Raw genomic sequence first — 27,649 nt, 5'->3', positions numbered from 1 at the left:
ACACGCATACACACGCAGATACAGAACGGAGAGACGGCGGCCTCAGGAGGAACAGGATTTATGTTGCATACTTAAAAACCACACAGCATTGGGGGGGGGGGGAACAGCCCCTACTCAAGGGCAGAAAAAGCAGGAGGCAGGAAGGCTGTCGGAAGAGGAAGTGTGGCAGGAATCTGTCGGGAGGAGGGTCTGCCCCCCCCGTGGTGACCGATGGCACGGCTTACATGATGCTTTCTGGAGTCAAGATGGGGGCGATGCACAGGGCGTCCGTGATCTCCCAGCCGCAAGACAGCGGGGTGCACGTGCTCTCCCGGTCTTCCTCCTCCGCTGGCAGCACTTTCCCCTGTAGCAGCCGGACGGCTTCCCTGCAGGCCACGCCGTGCCCCAAACAGAACAGAACAGAACCCAGTGAGCTCCCGGTCGCTTTTCTAAGCCAGCAGATGGCAGCTGCTTTGGGTCTCTTGGGGAAAAGGTATTTGATAAATACGTTGAAAATAACTCGGAGGGGGCAGGCTAAATCTGACCTGTGTCCCTTTGCCCCGGTCTCCCCAAGCAATAGAAAACCTCGGGGCTTGTTCCCCACTGAGTGCTGTTAAGAAGGAGATGTAAACAACATCCTTTGGGAGGATTTGAAAGAAAATAAGGTGAAGAACAGGATTTATATAGCAGCTTTTGAGTGTTCAGAGCCATTCAGGTACATTATCAGCAATCAAGACAAGACCCCTATAAGCACTGCTATCCCCAAATTTCAGATCATGGCTCAGAGAACTTGCCAACAGTTCCCAGCAGAGGCTCTTTTAGGGGCACTGCTCAGCCTTTTGGGATAGAACCAGAATACCTTCCCAGCAGATTTTAATTGGGACTAGGAGCAGCGGAGGGCCCTGGGTCGGGCCGGGGCAGTGATGGCAACTCCCCAAGCCCCCAAGATGGAAGGGTAAAATGAGGCACCTGCTCTTTGGCAGGGGTGAAGTTTTAAGTGGCAAAAGCATCAGGGAGGGACAGCTGAACCCCGCCCCCTCTCCCTGTGGCACAGCCTCAGTATCAATCAGGGCTCCACAAAGCTCCACTCCTGCACCCCTCGCTACCATATCTGATCTGGCTGCTACATTGTGCTGACCGGCACCAGTGTATATTTAAAGTGGGCTGGAATTAGGGCTGCCAATTCCAGGTTGGGAAATTCCAGGTTAGGAAATCCCTGCAGATAAAAGGGCAAAAAGCCTGGGGAGGGCAGAGTTTGGGGAGGGACCTCAGCAAGGTATAATACCTCCAAAGCAGCCATTTTCTTAAGGGGGAACTGACCTCTGTGTAGTCTGGAGTTTAGATGTAATTCTGGGAGATCTCCAGGCCCCACCTGGTGGCTAGCAACCCTAACTGGAATTCACATTCTGTGATACAGTTGTGGCCCTCCCACATCCAAGCCCTTCCTCCCCTGGAGATCTGATTCCGCCATTCCCGTCCTTTCTGCACAAGGGGTTCTAGGACATCCTCTCACCAAGCCACCCTGGACATGGCATAGTAGATCCGTGCTGGCTGTGCTCCACTGAGGGAGGAGGCAGCTGGTCTAGCGTGGGCCCCCATGGTCTCAAAGATCAACCAGTCTCCAATCTGCAGTTCGGGGAGTTCCAAGCCCTCTGCGATGCAGTCCAGGCTGTCCCCAGTAGGTCCCCAGAGGCTGCTGCTGTACAAGGCGGGATCAGGAGACGACTTCTGCACGGAGGACAAGGGAGAGGGGAAGTGAACAGACAGTAAAGCGCCTGCCTAGCCTTCCATGATTCGTTGTAGCCGGAAGGATAAGAAGTTGACAAAATAAAAACAGCTGTAATTCTCAGGATGCTGATTTTCTGTATCCAATAGCCATTTCTATGGATACACACAGAGACAAATATCAGCACAGGCCCTACCAACACTATCAAAAGAACAACAGTCCAAGGGCAGGGTCCAGCAAACAGTATTTATTTAATTAATTATGTCATTTAGACCCCCGCCTTTCTCCCCGACGGGGACCTAAAGTGGCGTACATCACTCTCCTCCATTTTATCCTCACAGCAACAGCCTCGTTAGGTGGGTTGGCTAAGAGAAGCAATTCCTGGAGATCACATGCACAAACAAGGGGAAAAAGACCCACAATTGAGAGCCAGTTCGGTGTAGTGGTTAAGAGCAGCAGGATTCTAATCTGGAGAGCCAGGTTTGATTCCTCACTCCTCCACTTGAAGCCAGCTGGGTGACCTTGGGTCAGTCACAGCTCTCTCAGAGCTCTCTCAGCCCCACCCACCTCACAGAGTGATTGTTGTGGGGATAATAACAACACACTTTGTAAACTGCTGTAAGTGGGCGTCAAGTTGTCCTGAAGGGTGATATATAAATCGAATGTTGTTATTAAATCTAGAGGTGGAATGGAAACCAGACATCACTGCTAAGGACAGTTTGGCCATTTCAGATTACCAAGATGCTCAACACAGAGGCTCACCAGCCAGAGAGCAAGCATAACTAGTATTTCAACAAAAGCCGATCCGGGCCAAGTTGGGCACAAATTGGGCCAAAATGGGCCCGAAACGGCCCACATTGGCTTGGAACGGGCTGTTGCCACACGGGAGAGCACTCCTCTGCTGGGCAGTGGCTAATCCTGGCCATTTAGGGCCTGAATTGGGCCCAAAGTGACTGAAAGGGACCTAAAATGGACAGGATCAGGCTGCTGCCGGGAGGCAGAATGTTTCCCCACCTGGTAGAGGCCCAATCCTGGCTCTTTCAGGTCCAATTCTGGCGGTTTCGAGCCCTAAGTGGGCCCAAAATGGCCCGGATCGGGGCTGAAATGGACTGGAACAGGCCGCTGCCAGGAGGGGAACCAGGCAGGGGAACCCTGATGGACCAAGAGTTTGATTCAGTATAAAGCAGCTTCATATGTTCATTCAGTAATCAAGAGCTAAGTGGGATTTTTTTTCTTTGTCATTTTAATGTCTACTTTCTCTTTCTACTCTTTTACAACATTCCCTGTGCCTTAGGCCAAAGTGGCTGTGATCAGGGCCGAAACGGCCTGGAACAGGCCGCTGCCAGGCGGGGGAGGGTTCAGTTTCAGCCATGATCCTGGCAATTTTGAGCCCTGAATGGGCCCAAAATGGCCGAAATGACCCGGACTAGGACTGAAACAGCCTGGAACGGGCCGCTGCTGGGTAGGGGAACCCTCTCCCGCACTGCACCGGCCTGATCCTGGCCATTTTGGGCCCTAAATGGCCAAAATGGCCCAAATCAGGGTCAAAACAGCCTGGAACGGGCTGTTGCCTGGCACTGGCCCGATCCCAGCAGTTTTGTCCTGGATCCTAGCCTTTCTGGGCCTAAAATGGCTGAAATGGCCCCGAAATGGCCCGGATTCGGCTGAAACGGCCTGGAATGGGCCACTGCCAGGTGAGGGAACCCTCCCCCGCCTGGCACTGCCCCAATCCTGGCCGTTTTGTCCCCACTCCAGGCCATTTTGGCTCCAATCCTGCCCGTTTCGGCTCCAGTCCTGTCCATTTAGGGCCCAAAATGGCCCACAACAGGCCAAGACAGGCCATTTTAAAATACCCATGTGACACAAGTCATGTGGGTATTTTAAAGAGGTGCTGGAATGCCGTTCTGGGCATTCCGGCTCAAAAAAAGCCCTGTAAATAGGTATTACTTCCCAAGGTATTTGCTAGCTGAGGGCAGCCCCATGCCCCCTGGCACTTTGGCACCCCACAGAGTTCCCCAGATTCTGCACAAGTCATGTGGGTATTTTAAAGAGGTGCCAGAACGCTGTTCTGGGACGTTCTGGCTCAAAAAACCCCCTGTAAATAGGTATTACTTCCCAAGGTATTTGCTAGCTGAGGGCAACCCCCTGCCCCGCCCCCCGGTACTTAGGCATGCCAAAGAGTTCCCTGGATTCTGTACCTGGTGATGGTGGTTCCCCCTGTGGTTCCACTCGTGAGATCCTGAGGGTAAATGCCTCCTTACCTTGTGCAGGATTGGGATGGGGCACATGTTGTTGAAGAGGACAGAGCCAAAGGAGCCATAGATGCCATCATTCAAGTGGTAGATGAAGCTCTTCTTGCCTCTGAGATCCTCATCTGGGAGAGGGAGATGAAGCACAACACAGGTCGAGTCTGTGATGTCTTAGGATACAAACAGATGCAAAAGCAAAAGGACCTCAGGGCCCAGATCTGGCCTGCATAACACGGGGCTGCTTTCCCCTTCATCTTGTAGCACCTCTCAACCAGTGGCAAACAGTCTGTATTCAACACACCAGCCATGTGCAAGAGCCACAGTTTTGCAGGCTACCATCAACCTGGAGTAGGGGGCAGGCATTATTTGGGCGGGGGGGGAGCTTTATATGAGATTCTTTTTTTATTTTGAATTTGTAAAAGCTGCCTTGAGCTATGGGGAAAGGTGGGTAAGTTGCAAATATTTTAATTAAATAAATAAACTTTCACTCGGCAGCTGATCAGAAGTGTGCAAAACTGCACATACTAATCAGGACAGGCCTCTTTTGCCCCAGTGAGGGAAAACAGTAGCTCCTTGGGTCCATTCAAGGGTGGGAAAAGTGAGGGGGGGAGATGAAGCCTTCCTCCTCCCATGGTTCTGTCACTTGGGGGAGTTCACAGAACTCCCATTACAGATGAACTATTCTACCCTGAGCATGGACAGAATGGAGAATGCTGCCCCATAGGGTTGCCAACCTCCAGGTGAAGCCTGAAGTTCTTCTGGAATTACAATTGACCTCCAGACCACAGAGATCAGTTCCCTTGAAGAACATGGGAGCTTTGGAGGGTGGACTCTGTGGCATCACATCCCTGAGGAGCTCTCTCCACAAACTCCGCCCTCCCCGGGCTCCACCCCCAAATCTCCAGGAATTTCCCAACCAGAACTTCGGCAACACTACCCAAATGCCAGGTGGCTGAGGAATGCTTAAGTAGGAAGGAGAGACACCCTTATGGCTCCCACAATGCTTGGAGTGCCTGAGTCAGCCTTCAAGGTCTTCGAATGAAGCAGGTGGGAGAAGGAAGAGGAACCCTGTGAGAGTCCAAAGGATTCTAAAGCAAGCACACCTTCAGATTTTGGCTCAGGGCCAGCAAAAGAGGGTAGTGGTGGTGGTGGGGTTATCAGCTGAGCACCAGCATCTGACACACGAACATACATGAAGCTGCCTTAAACTGAATCAGATCATTGATCTGTCAAGGTCAGTATTGTCTACTCAGACTGGCCGCAGCTCTCCAGTCTCTGACGGAGGTCCTTCACATCACTTCCCACCTGGTCCTTTTAGCTGGATATGCTGGGGGTTGAACCTGGGAACTTCATGCCAAGCAGAGGCTCTTCCACTGAGCCACGGCCCTCCTGGGCTCTCTGTGGGCACTGGGGCCAGCCACATGGGAGAGAACATGCTCCATCCCCAGCTGCCCAGGCTCTGTACCACCAAGGCCCCAAGAAAGGAAAAACTCTTTCACTGGCTGTGGGCTCCACCCTCAGACAGCCCAGGGGCCACCTTAAGATAAGCCGCTCTATTTTAGCTTCTAAAATCAGAATGGGCAATATGGCCTTCCCAGTTTTTTTTTTATTAACACTTTCATGTTTTTACTTTTACAATTCAACAATACAATGTTGGAAATTGCCTTTAAAAGGAGGCCAAAGTTTCATTTTCGCATTGCTGGTGGTATCACGTAGGTATAAAGAAATTTTGGCAAGACATAATGGCCACTTCCACGTTCCAATTTTTTCAGGTTTTCCTTGTTCTAAAGCCATGTCTTCCCAATCCGTTTCAAGAGCCTACCTTTCACATGCATCGTCTTCATGCATGTTTTGTGGGTGTTTGTCACAAAAAAGTCCCAGAACAGAAAACATGTTCTTTATCTACGCCTCGTCACAAATGACGTTGGCGCATTCCTGCCCAACCTTCCTTTTTTTTTGGAGCTCATGAGGGATTATGCTGTATTATTGTCCTGTCTTTCAGCTTCTGTAGAAATTGCATATGTGTAGTACTATGTTCTCTGCTGTTGATTTCCCACTCAAAGTTTTAAATGCAAAAGTTTTAATATGTGAACAGTAGAGTAGTGTGATTGCGCAATTCCATATTTAAAATTAAATCAAAAATGGTGTTCCATTCTCAATGTTATTCCTAGACTGATAGTCCATTTTCTGAGTGATCCAATGTAGCAAGCACTGCAGTACGATTCCCTTCGTATACGTAGACATCGTAATAGCACAAAGACCGTTTTTAAAAGTTTTTAAAAGGTGGGGGAATTATATGATTGCGCGTGCTAGCCAGACGCATGTGTGATGTTTAATCAGGGCTTTTTTCCAGCTGGAACGCGGTGGGACGGAGTTCTGGAACCTCTTGAAAATGGTCACATGGCTGGTGGCCCCGCCGCCTGATCTCCAGACAGAGGGGAGTTTAGATTGCCTTCCGCACTGCTCCAGCAGCACAGAGGGCAATCTAAACTCCCCAGTCAGGAGATCAGGGGGCGGGGCCACCAGCCATGTGACCATTTTCTCCGAGGGCAACCCACTGAGTTCTACCACCTCTTTTCCCAGAAAAAAAGCCCTGTGTTTAATGGAGGGGTAATGGTGAGAGGAGGGGTTGGAGATTTGTGGAAGGGTTCTTCTGAGGAGCAAAAAAGCCTCTGCATACGTTGAAACGGTAGGATAAATGCACGAAAAACCTGCATCACTCCTATATTCCACTCCTTACAATATTGTCTTTGTTTATATACATTTAGCTTGTTGCTCTAAGATTTAGAGCAACATATGTTTCAAGTTGTTAACTGTTAAGGTTTGTAAGTTTTATTTTCATAATTTAATAAAAATTTAAAATATTTTTTTTAAAGGAGTCCAAAGTGTGTGGGAGAGGAAATATAACAAGAAGCCCTTCCCCTTACACTTTGTGTAAATTAGTTATGGTTATATGGCTATTGAAAGAAGCATGAGGCATTCTGCACATGCTCAGATGTACTATAGCTTCACAACTTCCAGGGCTGAGTCCTTGGCTTTCCAGCTAGAATCTGAATTCAGCTCCAGTGCCAATGGAACTCTCAGCCACCAGAAGTGAGGCTCATATGCTGAGAGAAATGGTTCTTTTTCCAGGCTTTACTTTGCAATATGCAAAGATCACTCGTGGTCTCTATGCATCCACTCAGAAACAGTCCCTTTCTCTCACCAAACCTACCTTCGGAGCCTGGTTGATGCAAGGGAACGTCCTTCTTGGTAACAATGTTGACCACGAAGGTAAAGGCCGAATCCACGTAGTAGCGTCCCAGTTCTGCAATTATCTCCACCCCACAGCCTTCTGGGAAATACAGGTCTAAGGCAGAGTTGACAACAGTTGTTGCCTGATTGATTGAGGAGGAAAAATGTCCAAATTCTGTTGTTATGAACGTGCAGAAACGAGAACTAAGTTCTCCGCCTTGCACTCAAGAGTCATAAACTGAGCAGCCCACTCTTCCCTTCTGTCACAGGTTTCCCAATGCTTTCGTTGGGAAAAGGCAAACATGCTGTTCAGTCTGCTGCACTAGCCACTCCCTCAGAACCTGCCACAAGTGTGTAGCTTTCCCTTCCCCTTAAAACTCATCAAAGAAATCCTATTTTGAGTGTGTATTCAACAGTTAATGCCCTAATACATCAGCCTCCCAGCAACCAAGATTTCTATTATTACCAGGGCTTTTTTTCAGGGGGAATGCGGTGGAACGGAGTTCCGGAACCTCTTGAAAATGGTCACATGGCTGGTGGCCCCACCCCCTGATCTCCAGACAGAGGGGAGTTTAGATTGCCCTCCGCGCCGCCCGGCGGCGCGGAGGGCAATCTCAACTCCCCTCTGTCTGGAGATCAGGGGGCAGGGCCACCAGCCATGTGACCATTTTCTCCTAGGGCAACCCACTGAGTTCCACCACCACTTTTCCAAGAAAAAAAGCCCTGATTATTACCATTCGATCATTATTCAAATATCAACTCGCAAAATGCGCAGCATGACCACAGCCCTGGTGTCCATGGTGATGGCACTGGTGGAGAAGTGCATCTCAGGGAACTCTGGGGGTGGCAGTGTACCTCTAAGTGTGCTGCACAAAGACACACTGCACACTTATCCTTTCTGCACTCTGTCAGGAGGGGAGGATGGCCCATCTGGGCCATTTGCTTTCACCCCAAAATGTCCCCAAGCCCAGCACTTTACTCTTCCCATGTGCTGAAAGGCAGCCATCCCTCTCTGTGGGAGAAAGCACAGGAGTGCCTAGGAGCAGGGGAGGAGCCATCCTGCCCACTGGCATGAGAAGTGAGCTGTGCCCCAGACGGCCACCCATCAAATTCCCAGAGACCCGAGTCCTGCATCTGCACTGCCCCACGGCACAATCCCACATAGGGCTCTGTTATTTGGTGTATGGGTGAAGCATGCCTTGCTCAAGGCCATGGAGGGAACTTTTTGGCTTAGGGGGAATTTGAATGTGGCTCTTGCCCATCCTGATACAGCTCTCCTTCCTCTGCTCCAAATTGGCTAAAGATTTTTCTCCACCACCCAACAATCTCCTTCATCAAAGAGGATGCGCGGGAATCCTCGTACCTCTTCAAAGCATCCTTTGGCCTCTTCCACACCAGAAAATCCACCTCCAATATCCAAGAGGCGCATCTTGTAGCCCAGCTCTGCACCCATTTCAAAGACCAGGCGAGCATCTGCTATGGATTGAGTGAAGATCTGAGGGTCGGTACAGCTGCTTCCAATGTGGAAGCTAGAAAGGAAGGCAGGCGGGGAGCGGCGTTGTTTTTCGGAATTGGTAATTGCACCGCAGGCCTGAGTACCCGCTCCATGAGGGCCCTTCCTGAACCTCATCCCCTTGCTACTCATGGAGACTACCAGGGACCCAATCCTAGCCACCATCTTGGATGTGCTCATGCACGTCCTTCTCCTTCCTCCTCAGCAGGGAGCCATCCCTCCATCATTCTTCTCTGCTCCAGTTCATCTTGGTAAGTCCTCCTTGGCTGTCCCTTCTTGCTTTCGATGGGCATCTCAGAATCAGGCCTTGGCAGCCACAGTGAGCTACAGAGGAAGACGTAATGGGAAAGGGAGGCCAAGGCCTGATGGGTCAGCCAGAGCGCCTTCACAAGCCAGAGGTGGTAATTCAGGAAACCTCCCCCTTTTTTTTTTTACCTGCAGAGAGTACAGAGAATTCTGCAGCCTACCTGACTCCGACTACTTCCACATTCATGTCCTTTGCAGTCTCTAGCAGATGCCGGCAGGATTTAAGCGTGGCGCCGAACTTCATACTCGACCGGCAGGAGGACCTGGACTCATCAGTCGCTAGGCTCAAAACCATTCTGTGGAATGATGCGGGGATAAGAGAGCCCCTGAATTTGGTTTGCTACCATTACTACTGCCCTGACGTGGATGGCCCAGGATAGCCTGATCTTGTCAGACTGCATCTAGCAAAGGCAAGCAATGGAAAATCGTTCTGTCTTTTGCCTTGAAACTGTGCAAGGTCACCATAATTCGGCTATGACTTGATGGCACTTTCTACACACACTCTATTATCACCACTTCTATTGAGGGTTAGTGTTTATTTCACACCAACAGGGTGCGAGGTGCTGTACACTTAGAAGCACAGAAGTCACATAGCCAACAAAGATGCTATCTCAGGCTGCTTTGGGGGGAAATCTTGTATTTTGCATATGATTTTTTTTAATCACCTTTCCATATCCTCTTATTTGCTAATTACTTCTTTTTCCTTATATCCAAGAACTAGGTTATCAGTAAGGTAATGTGGAACAAAGACTTAGAATAATCAAACAGAGACTGTGGGATATTTCCCTCCAATTGGATAGATCTTGAGCTCACCTTGTCCCAGCAGCAGGGAACTACAACCAGAACTTTGCTCTGCCCTCATATCTCCATATGTTGGAATTCCCCAAACATCGTTGGAATTCCGCAAACACTGCTCAACTTAATGTTCTCCCATCGACTCTTCTGGATGGGAGAAACGCTCGCATTCCTTATGAGAAACGTCTCTGTCCATGCCACTCTAGCATGGTAGAAAATATTGAGCACGTCCTCTTATACTGTCAGTTTTGCCAGAACATTCGGAATGTATATATTACTCCACTTCTGCACAATTACCCTGGTAGATCAAGTCCATTTTATATTTCACTCTTGCTTGGTGACTGTTATAATGAAATCTTTTAAAGAAGTTAGATTTTGTGCCCTGGCATGCTTAATTAGGTAGAAGAATATGGTTTTATCAGAGCAATTTTAATTAAGAACCATATTTTATGTACAGTATATTTTTATATCTATATCCAGGGCTTTTTTTCAGGGGGAACGCAGTGGAACGGAGTTCCGGCAACTCTTGAAAATACTCGACAATAGTGCTTGAAAATAATATTATTTCAAAGAAACCTGTGTGTTTCTTCCTCATTTCCCTCTTGAGAGTTCCGCCACCTCTTTTCCCAGAAAAAACCCCCCTGTCTATATCCTATATTTTTACATCTATGATCTGAATCTAATGTATACATCTCGATAACTTCGATTTTGACTTCTGATCTCGGATCGTAACAATAAACTATATTAGACTTACAGGTAGGAGATCCGAGCACGAAAATCACATGGCACTACTCTTCTTGGCTGCACCAGTTTAGAATGCATATTCAAATATTTTCTCATTAAAAAAACTGCTGACATTTAGCAGACTCAGGTTTACAAAAGATGTCATATTAAACAGGAGTCATTGTGGATTTCTCTCTTGTGGGGAGAGCCACAGTGCCTTCATGATGTCAATTACTTTTATTTATTTATTTGCTTCATTTATGCCCCCACATTTCTCCTTAATGGGGATCTCAAAGCAGCTTACACCTTTTTGCTCTCTTCCATTTTATCCTCACAAGAACCCTGAGAGCAGGGCTTTTTTTTCTGGGGAAAGAGGTGGTGGAACTCAGTGGGTTGCCCTCGGAGAAAATGGTCACATGGCTGGTAGCCCCGCCCCCTGATCTCCAGACAGAGGGGAGTTTAGATTGCCCTCCGCGCCGCCGAGCAGTGCAGAGGGCAATCTAAACTGCCCTCTGTCTGGAGATCAGGGGGCGGGGCCACCAGCCATGTGACCATTTTCAAGAGGTTCCGGAACTCCGTTCCCCCGCGTTCCCGCTGAAAAAAAGCCCTGCCTGAGAGGCAGGTTAGGCTGAGTACATGGGTGGCCCAAGGTTCCCCAGTGAGCTTCCATGGCAGAGTGGGGATTTGAACTTTGGGTCTCACAGATCCTAGTCTAACGCTGTAACTGCTACACCACATTGGCTACACCACACACAGCCATAACAGACCGGCACCTGTTTTTAAGGCCCCACGTGCACATTTATTCATTTAAATGTTTGTTCATTACATTACTTTTAATTATCAGGCATTTTAAAGCACTGAAAATTTTGGGGAGAATAGGAAGGTGAGTTGATGACTTTCCAGGTAGCAGCCAATCAGCACTGTGCATGGCCAATTTCCTCTGCAAACTCACAGAACTGTCTTCTTTTCTTTTCCCCAGAACTCATCCTTGGCACAACCCAACCACTTATATAATGTTACACCTGCTCACACTCTCCCATATCAAGGGGAAGACTTCCACCTTAGCCTTTTCAATCTCCTGGTTTTTCTTTACAAAATCAGAACTAGAAATCTGTCCCCCCCCCACCCCCGAAACCATGCTGTATCCCAAAAAAGGCACTGTAACCTTTATGGTAATCTCAGTCAGTCAATACCTTTATTGGCATAAAATAAAATAAAATTAAATTAAACAAGCCTGTACATGGATATACAAAATAGCATCAGAACTTATATCCTACAATCCCTGACTTTCATTGCAATTAAAAGAAATCTCGCCACTGAGAGGGTAATATGGGGACACTGATCTGATAAAAGCAAAGAAACAAGCCTCACTTCTGGCAGAGTCATGAAACCTTAAACCTCAGATTACCTCTCTCTAAGGATTTCCATAGGGAGAGGTAATCTAAGGTTTAAGGTTTCATAGCTCTTGTTCTTGTTGCTCTTGACTCTTCTGTTCCCTGCTACGGTTCCAGCCCCTAGTCCTCCATATCCCCACGGATGCTGCATGTGCTTACCTGGCAGATGGGTGGCTCCAAGCTACTTTCCCAAGCTCCACTTCATTATCAAAAGTCATCAGCTGCACCCCTTGGCTGGCTGCATACCTGATCTGGGAGATCTGCTTGCAGGGACCTGTGCAGATGATCCTGTCTGATGGGACTCCGGCGCTTTTCACCAGTGCTAGCTCTGGCTGAAGGGAGAGAGTAAAAGGCATTAGAAGAGCTTCATTGTACGGACACTGTTAGGTTCATATGGGCTCTGGACTCCCTGGCAGCCAGAGACAAAGGCAGGCAGGCATTTCAAGCCGAACATCATAGACTGGAGACCCACTGTTGCCCCCCCCCCCCACCTGCAACAGAGCTCCCAGGCCAGCTGCCACTCTGTCCTTTGAGACTTTCTTTCCGTCGGCTTCCTGTGGATTCCTGCCCCCACCACAGCTTCCTAGCTAGTTCCCTGATGTGTCCAGCCCGATCATGTCCAGCTGGATGCTGGGAGCTCTGAATGGGAAACTTTGCCTCCGGCTTCCGGTCGGATCCTGGCTTTTCTCATCCGCTCTAAGGCCTGAGCCATCCCAGCACTTGGAGTAAAGACAGATGTAATGCAAGAGAGACAAACATTCTAGCAATACAAGCAGCAGACATAAGCCAGGCCCTTCCACCCCTGCTTCAGGAAGGCAACCCACTTTTTTTATTTGTGGAAGGACCAGACGCACGTCATCTGTTTATATGTTCCGATTCTTCATCAACTTGGGGGTGGGGGGAGAGAAACATTTTTAAAACAATTGTAACGCAGCTGCTGGAGACGTATGGGGACTAAACTAATCAGCAGCATTCATAGCTGCCTTTTACTGCAGATGTGCAGAATTACAAGATTGGTTGTTTTTTCAGAAATCCTCCTCCTGCCTGGAAAAATTAAAATTTGAGTCCAGTAGCGCCTTAAAAGGTATTTTCTGGGGTATAACCTTCCTTGAGACAAAGCTCACTTTGTCAGATACAAATGAGAATGAAGACGCTTCAGCCCTTGTATCCAGGCCAGAAGGTGGGACATTAAAATGGAAACCAGTGGGAGAACATTTTCATCTTCCAGGACGTTCCCATGCTGACCTAAGAATGCTGGGATTCTCTTACAGAGAAGCTCCAAAGGGAGATTACACTGGGAGATTGCCAAACTAGAATTCATGACAATGGACCCTCCAGGGCTCAACAGAGACATAAGATTCTTACCTCATTACCGATGCTGATTTTCTGCATTTCCCTCTATGTATTATCTCCTACCACTAATCAAGCTGATTATATTTTGCATTGTACCTCTGCATCCTGAACACCCCTCCCACCTTCCGACCTGAATTTAAGGGCTGATGGATCTTCATTCTCATTTGTATCTGAGGAAGTGGGCTTTTACTCACAAAAGCTTACACTCTAGAAAAGTTTGTTGGTCTCTAAAGTACTACAGGACTTAAATTCTGTTCTGCTACTGCAAACCAACATGGCCACCCGCCCAAGAGGAAATTATACACTTATGCTGATTATCTTGAGAACGCTTTCAAAACATCCCCAACAAAGAACACAAAGTGTCTTTCCACCCAGAATGAAAGAGCAAGAGTCCAGTAGCACCTAGTGACAGCTTTCTTCAGGTGTATCTGTGACTCACGAAAGCTCATATCCTACCACAAATTTTGTTAGTCTTATAGGTGCTACTGGACTCTTGCTCTTTCCTACTGATACAGACAGACTAACATGGCTACCCGTCTCGATCTACACCCAGAATGGAGAATTTCTTCTGCAATAGATGCAAAAGGATCTGGCAAATGGATCTGGGGCAAGGGCCACCTTAGATTTGTGGATCACAATTAGACCATGAATATTTATATAATACTCAGATCAGAAACCTATTTATGTAAGGAAACTAGCAATGCCTTTTGTAAAAAGAATGTTGTTGTCATCAACATAATGTTTTGTATGAGCTACTTCTTGTTAGCAATAGGATCTTCAAAGATCAATGCATGTGGAGGGGTTCTTGTCCATGTGGATAAGCCCCCCCCCCCTTCTCATGCTGCTAGGATCATGATCCAGATAGCAGAGCATCACTGGAGCTGTGCGCACCTTATGCTGAATACCATATCTAATAATAAAGTGGCCAAACTCCACAACAGAAACAAAAGCAGGAAAAGCCAGACCTCCCCCATACTCAAAGTGAGCCCCCATACTCAATGCACTTCGTAAACTAACTAAAAGAGGAACACCTGTTTTTAAACCGTCTGCACAGGACTGAGCATGCTCCAGAATCGGTGGAATGTTCAGCATTGGTTAAAGAGAGAAGGGGAGGGGCCTGCTCCAGCTGCCGAGTGCTTACAGAATCCAGGCCGGGGGGGGGGGGGGCTTCCAAATCACTTCTCCCTCCTGCAATTCCTCACAGGCCCTCAGTGTAATATTAGAATAAAACCCAGATTCCTTTTCAAGGGAGCCTCAGTCTCCTAACGTTCGCCACGCTCCTACCTTATTGGCACATCCAAATCCAGCCCCCAGCCTTGCCAGCATCTGGACCACTCCCTTACTGCGGTTACACTTTGGAGCATAGAAGGGCTTCACCCGGGGCAAAGCCTTGAGAAGGCGCAAGTGTTTCTTCACCACATCCCCAAGATCTGCCACAAAGAAGGCCTCTCGGTTGCCCTGGAGATCAGGAAGGAAATTCAGCAGTCTTATTTCTGAAGCAAATCACCCAATTTATTTTAAAAAGTTATATTCAGTTATTCAGACAGTTAACACTTACGGCGGCTTACAGGACACGTGGTCACCTCTAGTTAGGGCTGAATGTATTTCACTGCAACTGGACTGGAGTGTTCCAGATTATAAACTCCCACTCTAATGATACGCTGCACTCTGGACGCAAGCTGGGGCGGCCTTGGCTTCAGGGCCCTCCCTACCACTCTCTGGCCAATGCCTGCCGGCTCTAGGGCCTGAGGCATGGCTGTGGCCACCCGTCATGCTCCCAGCCCACATGGGGGGTTGTTGCCAGGCCTTTCCATTGTGCTGGGCCTTCCCGGGCCTCCAGAGAGCCGCACTGGCCTTCCTGCCACCAGGCTGGGCCTTCCCGGGCCTCCGGAGGCCTCGAGGAAGCCACCGAGGTGACAGAAGACAAACCATGTTGCCGAGGGCTCCATTCTTATTCCCGTGTACTGCACCTGTGCAGGGATAAAAAGTGAGTCATCGGCAACATGATATATTGTCGAAGGCTTTCATGGCCGGAGAACGATGGTTGTTATGGACTTTCCGGGCTGTATCGCCGTGGTCTTGGCATTGTAGTTCCTGATGTTTTGCCAGCAGCTGTGACTGGCATCTTCAGAAGTGTAGCACCGAAAGACAGAGATCTCTCAGTGTCAAACTGTGGAGAAGATGTTAGCAGGTAATTTATATCTACTCAGGAAGATGGGTTTGGGTTGCGTCATCCTGTAAGAGTTTCCCAGGGTGTGGAATGCTAATGCTTCACTGTATCCTGAGGAGGTTCTTTTGCATATGGATTGATGCTTGATATGCTAATCTTATCTGCAGGGCTATTGTAAGATGTGGAGTATTTTGTTAGCCTGGTTTTTTCAGGACTGGAAACCATGCTCTATTCATTCTTAAAGTCTCTTCTTTCCTGTTGAAGTTGTGCTTATGCTTATGAATTTCAATGGCTTCCCTGTGCAATCTGACAAAGTAGTTGGAAGTGTTGTCCAGTACTGGAAGTGTTGTCCAACATGGTTTGCCTTTTATGTCTTACAATGCTGTTTTCCACCTAAATACGGTCCCCAAAGCAATGAACATAAAAACATTTGAACATTAAATAGCATCCAAATACACAGGGCTTTTTTTCTGGGAAAAGAGGTGGTGGAACTCACTGGTACCATATACGCGCAAAGCGCACTCGCCTCCTGGAACCGCGCAATGACATCACTTCCAGGAAGTGACATCATTGCACAGGGCGGAGCCACCCCCCAAAGGATATAAAAACAAAAGATAAGGAGGCCAGGCTTAGCTCTAAAGAATTAGAAGTGAGCTGGCTGGGTTTAAATGCCCCTTTACGTGCCGCTGTGCAGCGGCACAGAAAGGGGAATTTAAACCTCTGCTTCCACTGCCTGGCCAGGCAGCAGAAGCGAGCGGGCTGGGTATAAATGCCCCTTTCCGTGCTGCTGCTAGTGGAGGTGAGATATATATATCATGAAATGCAAAAATGTTGTTTTACTGATGACCTGTGTGTAAGTTTAGTGTCCATGCCCATTGCAGGTGCGGAAATAGCATGGGAGAAGCCCACCTCTTTCTGAATGCCAATCTGAATTGGTCCTTGCATGCCTGGGAATTGTGTTCTGAGCAAATGAATTCACAACCCATGTCTGATCATTAGGAGCCAAGGAGGACACAAGAGAAATGTAACCTGGAGCTAGGCTTTCAGTCATAGGGGAAATTGACCCAGTCGTCCTTTCTCCGTCTAGCCTGCCTCAGAGGATAAAGCCATCCATTAGAAGAAGCCCAAGTATAAACAGAACAGATTTTAAGCAAAAGTCAACATTCGGCAATGAGAAAAGCCAAATGGAGGCCTACAGAAGGGAAGGCTGATGTTATGGAAGGATTGAAACCACGTGTACCAGATGGAATTGGCATTGCAGAGCAAGTTACAAGCTTCAGGGTGCTCATGGACACAGCCTTATTACTTGAAAAGTAGGTTCATGTGGTGGTTAAGAACACCTCCTATCAGCTGCATTTAGTTTGCCATCTCTCTGGTTTCTTAGACTCTGCTGATCTGGCCATGCTGATTTGCACTTTTGTAACCTCATGGCTGGATTACTAGATGCACTCTCCATTGGGCCACCCTTGAAGACAGTCCAGTAACATCTACTGGTTTAGAGTGAGGCAGCCCAATTATTGTCTGGGGGTAGTCAATGGGAACATGTATTACCCATCTGAAAAGAGCATAATTAGCTGCCAGTTTGTTTCCGGAGTCCATCTCTCCTTTAAAACCCCTCACAGTTGAGCAGCCACATATCTACAGGTGCTACATATCTATGTCCCTGTCCACTCCCTACACACTTCAGCTTGTTCTCTCATTTGAAGTAGCCTGCCTGGCATCAACCAGAGCCCTTGTGCCTTTACCACTGTCGCTTCCAAGGGGGCCACAGAGTCAGAGGGGCAGAGAGGTCAGGACCCTGAGTATCCGTCCTTTCCACTGCTCTGGTGCTATCCCTTTGATGTGTAGATGGCTACTCTCATGGAACCTTCCTTCCAGCTGACACTTCCCCTTTCTCTCTTCTGCATCTTGCAACCAGGAGAGCAAGCTGCACTCTCCTGCCTCTCTATGCATCCAAGTTTAGCTAGTTAGTTTAGAACGCTATCTCTACTTTATCCTGCCCTGAATGGAGTTCCTTTTAATAAGGACTCATACTTCTTTACTGAAGATAAAATGAGGCTCTGTGTGAACATTCTTTCTAAGCAGAACAAATGCACTTCTGCTGTACCTTCTATGCACTCTGCCTAACACACACACACACACACACACTTATGAACATCTTCAAAGGTTACATTTTTAAAGCCCTGGGAGTCTTATGAAGCTCTGGTTGGCAAATCCCTCCGCTGCCGACAACCTGGAGATCTACTGGGGCTGTGTTCTCAGGTGAGCTTGCTCCTTGCTGCTTTTACCACCTGTTTGTGGGGGGAGTGTGCATGGAGGGCCTCTTACCGTCTGGAAAGCCTCCGTTAGGAGATTCTCCAGGAGGTCCTTGGTGGTGAAGCCTTCCTCCACCAGCGTGATGTCCAATTCATCCAGGTAGCCGGCCATCGTCACCATCAAGGGAGGATCTTGTTTCTCAAGTCTCTGTCAGGAGGGGGGGTATAGTTTTTAAGTATGCAACACACTGCAAAAGAAAGGGAAAAGAAAGCACAGTTCAGATCCTTCTCAAGCCATCCAAGCCAAGGGAAGATGTCAAGCAGCAGCCTTTCCACCGTGCATCTCCAAAGCCTTCTTCCCTACCAACCACAAAGGCTAGGAAATTTTTTCCCTGTACCTGAAAACTGAACTTCTTAGAGGTATGATAAAGCGGTCACCTTGCTTTAGACTGACTGGCATAGTGTAGTAGTTAGAGCGTTGCGCTAGAATCTGGGAGACCCAGGTTCGAATCCTCGTTTTGCCATGGAAGCTCGCTGGGTGACCTTGGACCAGTCACACTCTCAGCCCAGCCTAACCTACCTCACAGAGTTCTTATGAGGACAAAATGGTGGGTAGGAGAACTATGTAAGCCTCTATCAGTCCCTACTGGGAAGAAAGGCAGACTATAAATGAAGTAAATAAATTAATAATCTACCCCAGCAAACTTTTAACATGCTCAGTTTAGCCTCTTCTCCCTGATCTTGGACCTCACCCCTCCCAGTCCCATTATGAAAGCATTGGATGCTGTTTGGATAGAATTTTTGCAGGTCCCACCCCCATCAGGGCCATTTCCCTTGCCTCAGCCTCTGTGGCAGCCATCCCCTTCCCCACACACAAGAGGGATTTTCAGTCTTTTTTAAAAATGCTAATTGGCAGACTGCTACAGTACTACATTTTTTAACCATCTATTTCAACAACGTAACAGTTCCCAGCTTCCATTTAAATAAAGTAAGTCTCCCACTCTTTTTCTTCAGAAAAAGAAAATGGTGCAGACTGCACATTTCCATGTATAGCACAACAATGAAAAGGCTAGAGGCTTAAAAAAATAATGAAAGTTGAGAACTAGTACACTGTTGCAATGCAAGCCTAAGGACACCTTCCTGGGAGTACGCCTCACTGAGGAGACCTCGGCAGGACTATGAGTAGACCTGCATAGGATTGCAGTGTCCAAAGCACAGAACGTATCTTGTGAAAACACACACAAACATGCATCTGACGAAGAGAGCTGTGGTTTTAGGAAGCTACAAATAAGTTGGTTAGTCTTAAAGGTGCTACTGGACTCTCTACTATTTTGCAACTACAGACTAACACAGCTAACTCCTCTGGATCTACACACACACAGACTTTGAACTTCACTGGTCCTCTGTCCCATTCCTGCACTCAAAAACCCAAGGTTCTGACCCAATACTGTAGGGCACCTGCAGTCATTTTCTACCTTGCACTATACTCTCTTATGATAAAGCAGCTTTTGTTATGCTGAAAAGACACCCTTATAAAGGGTAGGTACACGTGAACACGTAACAGCTGTCTTATACTGACCCTTGGTCCATCAAGGTCAGTCTGAGTAGACTGCCATTGGCTCCCCAGGGTTTCAGGCAGAGGTCATTATTACCCACTTCCTTTTAACTGGAGATGCTGGGGATTGAACGTGGGACCTTCTGCATGCCAAGCAGATGCTCCACCACAGAGCCACAGCCCCTCCCCTTAAAAGGGAAAGTTTTCTCCTCTGTTTCAATGCAAAAGGGGTTCTACAGTTAATATTTCAATAGGCTTTTAAGCAAATACAGGGCACCATGCACCAGTTTGTCTCTGAAGCAGGGCGTGGAGTGAAGGGACCATTCCAAGCTAAGGATGCCGAGTACAAAAGTGCGCCTGATCTCTGGGGCTTCTCCCGCTGCCTATGAAGCCTGAATCTCCAGTCCCTCCCAGTCCCATGGGTTCCCTCCAAGAACTGCAGGCGGCCTCACCAGATCCCGAAGCCTTCCTCCTTCCCGGGTGGCTAGGTGTAATGCCAGGGGGGTTCTCCGGTGAACTCTGAGCTTTTGCAACACCCCGAGGCGCAGTTGCTGCTGGGGATCCGAGATCTCTGTAAAGGGGAGGAAATTGGGGGAGGAAGACCCGTGTCATCACTACTAGGATGTGATGTTTAGGCAGACAAACCAGGAGAATCTGCCCCTACCCATCCAGTCCCATCACCCCTGTTCTAGCAAACCAGTCCTCTTCTTCTCCCCACTACCTCCCCTAGACTCCACCCCCCCACCCTGCTAACACTGCCCACACAGATGGCCCACTTCCCCCCTCCACCCACCTTAAAAAGCATTTAAACGGATTTTGCCCATGGGTCTCCCAAGAGTAAATATAGGCTTCGGCAGTGGCTGCTGCTCCTCCTCCTCCTCCCCCCACTCCAAAGCCTACACCATGCAAAGCTGCACCAGCCAATCTTGCCCTCCGGAGGCATGCCGGCCCCTTATATATGCGGCTCCCCCTCCCTCTCTGCCTCACAAGGGTAGCCTTGGCAACCGAGCCCAGCAATCCGATTGGATGAGGGAGATCAAACAGAGGCCAAGCACTCCATCTCCCTCTCCCCTGTCATCTTCCGCACTCAGGTATAGCTAGAGGCTGCTGGAAGACTGGGGCTTTGGGGAAGGGGGGCAATTCTCGCATTCAATGTCTCAGGCTGCTTTGGTGGGGGGGTTAATGCTTTTCCAGCAGGCTAGACTGGCCTCCCACAGCATTTGTCCAAGAGCCCTGCAAATGCTAGAAAGGACCCTTTGAAACTGTTGGGTGCAGCCACTAGAGACAGCCGTTGCTCTCTTCCAGCTACGATTCTCAAGTGTTTGTGAAAGTGACAGGTACCCCTTCTCTAAACACAAGGTTTGTGAGCTTTTGAGTAGCCTTGAATTTAAATATAATAATTATTTTTTAAAAAATAGCTTTCATGGCTGGCGAAACCCCTATATTAGACCGTGAATTTGTGGTGGGATGTAAGGCAGGCAAATATGTTAACTCTGGACCCTGCCCTTCCTGGATCCAGACTAGCGAGGCAGAAGGCAAAATGCCTCCAAGATCATCTGCCACGAAGCTCCCTGTGTGATTCCTTGGGCTGTTCGTTTCCATTCAGACTAACCTACACCACAGGATTGTTGTGAAATTAAATGGAGGAGGGGAGAATTATGTGAGCTGCTCTGAGCTCGCTCGTTCTACCCTTCCTTCCTGTATTTATACCCCGTCCTTCTCCCCAATGGAAATTCAAAGCGGCTTACGTTGGTCTCTTTGCGTCCATTTTATTCTCACAACAACCCTATGAAATAGGTTAGGATGAGAGTGTGTGACTGGCCAAAGGTTACCCAAGCAAGCTTCTATGGCAGATTCGAACCTGGGCCTCCCAGATCCTAGTCTAACACTCTAACCACAACACCACACCGTCTCTTCCTTAGAGGGAAGGAAAAGATAAATGTATCATAGAAAGGCAGATGTGTCCTGAGTGTGCTTTTTTGTCCAAGATAGTGAGTAAGGTGTCCTCTTCATAGGTACTGACAGCTTAACTGAAACATGTGAGATTAGTTTGTAGGCTGTAGCTACAGTAATGCTGCATGCACACTCAGAGTATTCATTGTACTATAGTGATTATTCCCAACAGGACTGATTTGTCTACACAGGAGAATCCACGACTACTTAAAGCACAATGACAGTGCAGTATCCAATGATGAGTGGATGCAGTCTTAATTTGTGCTGCCAGCCTGGTTTAATTGCTCTTGGCCAACGGGGAGGAGCGGAGATAGTCCTGATGCTGTTGAAGGGTTAATCCTTTCCTGACTCTTCCCTGCCCCTCACCTATGTTCAGTCATAGGGCCAGACTGGGGCAGATTTGGAGGCAAAAACAGCCCTGGAAAAGGCCCTGCCTCCTGGAGGAAGAAAAAGGAGGCAGAAGAGCAGACCGCCCGCCTTGCACAGGGTGACGGCTACTGGCTTACCCAGGGCTGCCAGCTTGTGCCCACTTCACATAGGGCCACCCCTGCAAGAGTTAAGTCTAGCCCCACTCAGGGCTGGGGGGGGCAGCACCCCAGGCCATGGGTCCACCAGGATTTTCCCAGTGTCCTTAATAGAGAATCTGCCCCTGGCTCCACACACCAGCTGTCCAATTCTCCACATGCCTGCGCTGAGGAGACAAGCCATGTTTAGCAAACATGTTCAAAAACTCAGATGTGTACGAAAAACGATGCACTGAGCCGAAATTTAATTAAACTGCAGCATCTAATGTGCATGCAGAGCATAACCATGTATATATTTGACTCAAAATTAGTGCTTTCTTTCTCAGATTCCATGATCACTCACAGAAATTCTGCCATTGGTCTAGAAAGAAAAGGTTGGCTGAAAACCCTAATGGAATTGATTTCTCCCTGGAGGTTCTCCAAAACACAAAAAGGGAAGCCAATATAATTAGCTATTAGGAGAAAGAAAGTTTGCCAGACATGTAGAAGTTCTGTATATCAGAGAAATAATAACTATCTACACCGGGATTGTCCAACCAGGACTCCACAAGCATACATCAAGCCTTCTGTGACATTGTACAGGTCCTTTTCCTCCCCCAAATTAAAATTATTAATTGGTACTAATTTTTTCCCTTGAATTTTGTAACCGTTAAAGAAGTCACTTAAACAGTTTTTACTTTCCTTTACTGGGGAGGGGGACAAAGAGAAGAGTCTGGGGCCTCTCGGAGACCTCATAACACAATATGGCTTCCTCAGTCAAAGGCAAGTTGAAAACTTCTCTTTTATTTATTTTAGTTATTTATAGTCTGCCTTTTCCATATAGGCCAAAGGTAGATTACACAGGATAAGCTGATGCAATCCACAAACAGCTACTTGTTAATGCTAACAGTTACCACCATGTGCGGATAACTTTGGACCAAGGCTGCCATGCTTAGTTGACAAGTCACTTAGATTATTAATTGCTTAAAGGCTGTTTTGATCAATTAAAAACTTGATCCCCAGTTAAACAGAAGCAGATTAAAACAAACAAACAAACAATATTTTCCAGTAACAGCTACCAGGCTCGCCAAACCTGCAGGTGACAGGTGCCTTTTTACAAGAAACATTCTGTCTTTTCTCCTGTATAGGAAGGAAGGCCTCTTCTAAACTGGCCCTTTCTGTGACTTACTTCTTCTAATAAAAAGGAAGGTTTTTTTCTTCAGAGCCATCCTGTTATGCCTATAAAAATGCAAGTAACAAATTAACACATTAATCATTCGATTAATCAACATTTTATCTTAAGAGGATGACACCTGATCAAGAATGCAAGCTGAACCCCCGCCCCCATCCCCTTTCATTCTACTCTAGATAATGTTCAACATTCCTTCTCTGTTTAACTTCAGTTTTTATTTTTCTATTGCATCTTTTAATTTTGCCTGGGAGAGGAATTTAAAATGCACTCAATTCTCCAATGCCAATGCTGATTTGGCATCTCTGAATCTTTGCTGGAAGGGAAGGTAGAGGTTTTAGTTGTTCAAACTTCCTCCTTTCTGTGATAACCAGATTATCTGAGCAAGATTCAGGTCCAGCTGCACTCTAAAGATACTATATCTAACAAAATAAGCTATAACTCTCAAAAGCTCATACCCGGGAAGTGTGGTTGGTTTTCAAAGTGTTACTGGACCTGAATCTTGCTCAGATAATCTGGTTATCACAGGAAGGAGGAAGAATGAACAACTAAAACCTTGCACTTCTAGTACAGACCATCATGGTTACCCACCTGAAACAGATTTGAGATGCAGCAAGACCAAGGGGGTGGGGGGAGCCAGTGCATCTGTCCTGGCCTTGACGGTGGCCTTCTGAAGAATTCCGACTTTGCCAAATCAAATACTCTTGTTTATGCAGGGAAGGGATTAATCAACACCTGTCACATTCCCTCCCACATGCTGCAGATCATCGCAAGAAAGCAAAGTGTGGAGCCAACAGCCCTCCACACATTGTCTAACTCCAGTATCCAATATTTGTATACTGCCTCTGAACCAGGAGGTTTCATTTAGTTATTTCTGATAGACAATCTTCCTCCTTTTTGAGTGCATTAAATGCATGCTGTCAAGAAGGTATGCTTTGTGGAGGTTTTGTTCCCAACTCAACTACTAAATGTCTAAGAGCCAAGGTACAAATGACAAATTACATGAGGACTGCACGTGAAGGGAGTCACAATGTTAGCTGGGAAGCTGAGTTTTAGAAGAGATCAGAAGGCTTTGTCAATTTCCCCTCTCTACAGAGCCAGGGAGATGCTGCTCAGAGGGTTTGTTTATTTCTTCTTTGCCTCTTAGAAGGGGAGGTGAAACTGACAAAGCCTTCCTGAGGCAGAGAGGAAATTAACAAACCCTCTGAGGAGCATCTCCAGGCTCTATAGAGAGGGGAAATTGACAAAGCCTTCCGCTTTTAAAACTCAGCTTCCCGGCTAACGCTGTGACTCCCTTCACGTGCAGTCCTCGCGTAATCCGTCATTTGTAGCCTGGCTCTAAGAGAACATTACCTCAAAAACGATATTCCAGAACTCTTCTCTGGTAACATTCCAACAATATAATAACCAAAGTGCAGTTCACAAATGTTCCATTATAACTCCCTAAAGTGTTAGAAACATTTTTTTTACTGAAAGCAGCAAACGAATAGATTGTGGACACAGACTGTCATAATGTTATGGTGATCTGGCAGTTCCTGTTTTTTTTATTTATAAAAAAAATCTGGTGAAGGGGGAAGAAATGGTGGCCACAGCGGACCAAGGCATGGAGAATACTGGGGAAACTGCTATGTAGATGCTCCATTGCTGCTGCCTCTGTGCTTCACAGCAACAAAAGCTGCACAGAGAATCATCTTAATGTGGAAGCAGCATCTCTTTCAGCCTATCCTGCCTCACAGGATTGCTGTGAAGGTAAAATGTAGGAAGGGAGAACCACAGACACCACACCAGAGCTCCTTGAAGGAAGGAGATAAAAAAGCGTAAGACATAACTGTAACGTTCAAAGTCTTGCTCTTGCATATGAAAATGAAATCCAGCCCTCAAGTCAGAGTTGACTTATGGCTACCCCTGGTTGGGTTTTCACAGCAAGATACTAAAAGAGATAGTTTGCCATTGCCTGCCTCTGCCACCCTGGTCTTCATTGGAGGTTTCCCATCCAATTACTAACCAAGGCCGACTCTGCTTAGTTTCTGAGATCTGATGAGATCTGATCTATCCAGGTCAGAAGGACTCATGGATCTATTCCAGAATAAACTGCCTACCCCCAAAAAACAATGCCTGTAAAGATAATTTGGGTTGGTTACTTTTCATTACCCTTAATGTCTGTTGAGACACATGCACCAGAGACACCATCATGTGATCTGAAACGGGAATGAAGCCCTACTGGGAGCCCCTGAAAGTCTTTGTTTCTTCTCTATAAAACATTGTGTGTCCCCGAATCCAATGCCCTCTACAGGACTGGACCTACTCAGAGGCATGGAGCACAAGCCACAGGGGGAGATTTGCCCCACTTGTTCATTTCAACCGTCTTGCAAAACACAAGTTTTACTGAGAAAGGCAGCAGGGTAGCTCTGAGCAGCAAACAATGTTTCATGGTGTAGTGGTTAGACTGTCCACTGGTGGTTAGACTAACTACTGTGGTTAGACTAACCACTGGTGTAGTGGTTAGACTGTCCAGTTAGCACCAGGGAGCATGATGCCAACCCAAGAGATTTCCAAGGCAAGAGATGGAGAGAGGTGATTTGTCATTGCCTAGCTCTGCATAGAAATCCTGGATACCCTTGTTGATCTCCCTTCCAAGTACTAACCAGGGCCAACATTGCATAGCTTCCGAGATGTGGCAAGATCAAGCCAGCCTGGGCCATCGAGTTCAGGACAAAGATCCTGTTAGGTTTCCAAGGCAAGAGGTGAACAGAGATAGTTTGCCCATTGCCTGCCTCAGCATAGCAAACCTGGACTTCTTGGGTGGTCTCCCATTCAAGTACTAAGAGAGGCTGACTCCACTTAGCTTCCAAGGTATGAGGAGACTGGGCTAGCCTGGGCCATCCAAGTGAAGAGAGATTTCGGTTCAAATCCCCACTTGGGCCACTGGGCTTTCTCGCTGCCTAACCTACCTTACAGGAAGGTTTGTGAAGATCAGATGGCAGGGGGAAACCAGACATGTTTCTTGGCTCCTGGGAGGAAAGACAAGATAAAAAAGAAAAGAATAGGGAAATAGATCTCCAGCTTCAAAAGACCACAGAAAAGTGAACCAGGCCCTTGCCACAATTCCCGATAGCTTTGGCTGTTATTCACAGATGGGAGCACAGCAGTGTCTCTTCAGGATTGCAACTGCTCTGAAGAACACCTTTAAATTTTTTTTAAAAACATACTGGCTGAAAAGTGAAGCTTCACATTTATGTGAATAGCCCTGTTGTTTTACTTAGAATAATTTCTGTCATACTGGCCTCAGAGACTCAATGCCAAGTCTGAAAAATTGGCAGATGATTTCAAGTGGCTATGAAACCACGTAATCTAAGCAGCCTGGCTGTAGAGAAGGTGGGAAAGAGGTGGGGGGACGACGACAAAGAAACCCAACTGGCACTGCCCTTGAAATCAGGTTGTGGGGAGAGAGAGAGGAGAGGGCCAGAGAGGCAGGAGGACACTAGCAAAGAAGGTTAGGCCCAAACCTCCCCAGGGCTGAAGGCCAGGAGGGGCTGGGCACCTTTGGACACTGGAACCTGTGTCAGACAGCCAATTCCTCCATGGCTTCTGTCTGTCTTGAGCAGCCAAGGCCTTTCCCCTGAGATTTGGGCAGCTCTACTACTTGGTGCCAGGGGCTTCATGGCCACCTCCACCACAGACTACTCTGTGGGCAAGGGTCACTTTTGCAAGATCATATTCTGTCTTTGGTGTTCAGAGTAGACAGCATCTATCCCTTGTGCGGCTATCAAACTATTTGTTTTTTTAAAATGTGCTGAAGCGATACTTGGGATGGCAATATTGCATAGTAGTGCCAATGCTCAGCTAGGGATGTGGGCCATAGGATGGTTTGCAAGGATGCAGAGATTGCACTGCACGTATAACAAGAGCATCTGCTGCAAGGGACTCTGACCAACTACCTAGGATGCAGCATCCCAAACCAGAAGCTGAACATCTGGGGAAGAATGGAAGGGTAGCCCCACTCCCTCTTCCCAGGCCCAGTCCATATGTGAAGAAGAAGGTGGTAGAATCGACTGCACCAGACTCACAGGTGGCAGAGTGGCACTGACTTTCCCTTTATATCCCAAACTCCCTGCAAATGGAAAGTTAGTGCAACAGGGAGAGAGGCCCTTGCATGCCATGTGGTTTACTAGAAGCCCTTGCCTGCGGTTTGACACTGTGAAGTCCCCAAAGCACATCACTGGCCTGCCATCTCATGCCCCCCTCACACAGGATTGCCAACCTCCAGGTGAGGCCTGGAGATTTTCTAGCATTACAACTGATCTCCAGACGACTGAGGTCAGTTCCCCTGGAGAAAATGGCTCCTTCGGAGGGGGTACTCTATAGCATTATACCCCTCCCTACTCCAACCTCAGGCCCCACCTCCAAATCTCCAGAAATTTCCAACCTGAAGTTGGCAACCCTACATAAACCAGGCTGAGCGCCTGCTGAAACACCTACAGGATTCTTTCCGAATCGACGGAAGGAAAGGGTGGCGGAATGGGGGTTAAATAAAACGAAGGGTTTCCCCCTTGCAGAGCAACACACGGAGAGAACCTTACACGTCAGAAAGGACCGCCCTACGGCAAGACGCGCGCTCTGGAGGGATGCGCAGGCGCAGAACCTGCATCTTTCCCCTTCGGTCAGTGATGTCGCTTTCCAATCAGAGCCGAGAAGGTGCGTTCTCCCAAGCTTATTGGCTGAGGAGCGTGACCGGCACGGGGGGACGGGCCA

At 47.7% G+C, this 27,649-nt stretch overlaps 1 protein-coding gene across 5 annotated transcripts; it reads right to left on the bottom strand.

Moving 5' to 3' along the window:
- Nucleotides 1-70: 70 nt before the first annotated feature.
- AZIN2 (antizyme inhibitor 2) lies at nt 71-27,543 on the bottom strand. 5 transcript variants are annotated; one of them, XM_054999204.1, is made up of 13 exons: nt 27,478-27,543; nt 25,849-25,908; nt 22,788-22,947; nt 19,705-19,823; nt 17,771-17,945; nt 14,557-14,730; nt 12,079-12,251; nt 9,169-9,303; nt 8,552-8,717; nt 7,169-7,331; nt 3,967-4,079; nt 1,493-1,707; nt 71-365 (listed from the first exon to the last, which is right to left on the bottom strand). In XM_054999204.1, the coding sequence occupies exons 5-13, from the start codon at nt 17,876-17,878 to the stop codon at nt 221-223; spliced, it is 1,392 nt and encodes a 463-aa protein (XP_054855179.1). In that variant the 5' UTR covers nt 17,879-17,945; nt 19,705-19,823; nt 22,788-22,947; nt 25,849-25,908; nt 27,478-27,543; the 3' UTR covers nt 71-220. The 5 variants fall into 5 exon arrangements, with proteins under 5 accessions (XP_054855179.1, XP_054855178.1, XP_054855181.1 ...); XM_054999203.1 differs by having other exon boundaries at nt 22,802-22,947; XM_054999206.1 differs by having other exon boundaries at nt 22,898-22,947.
- Between the last annotated feature and the right edge of the window lie 106 nt (nt 27,544-27,649).

This window comes from Eublepharis macularius, chromosome 15, assembly GCF_028583425.1.
Source record: "Eublepharis macularius isolate TG4126 chromosome 15, MPM_Emac_v1.0, whole genome shotgun sequence".
Taxonomy (NCBI): domain Eukaryota; kingdom Metazoa; phylum Chordata; class Lepidosauria; order Squamata; family Eublepharidae; genus Eublepharis; species Eublepharis macularius.
This window is presented reverse-complemented; position numbering and strand designations above follow the sequence as displayed.

What these genes read in the sequence shown, in the direction of transcription:
- AZIN2 (XM_054999204.1), bottom strand. Translation starts at nt 17,878, where the DNA reads ATGGTGACGATGGCCGGCTACCTGGATGAATTGGACATCACGCTGGTG. An exon ending in GATTTGGATGTGCCAATAAG is followed by an intron (nt 12,252 to 14,556) that starts GTAGGAGCGTGG and finishes CTCTCCCTTCAG; the next exon opens with CCAGAGCTAGCACTGGTGAA. An exon ending in GTGGAAGTAGTCGGAGTCAG is followed by an intron (nt 8,718 to 9,168) that starts GTAGGCTGCAGA and finishes CTTCCTTTCTAG; the next exon opens with CTTCCACATTGGAAGCAGCT.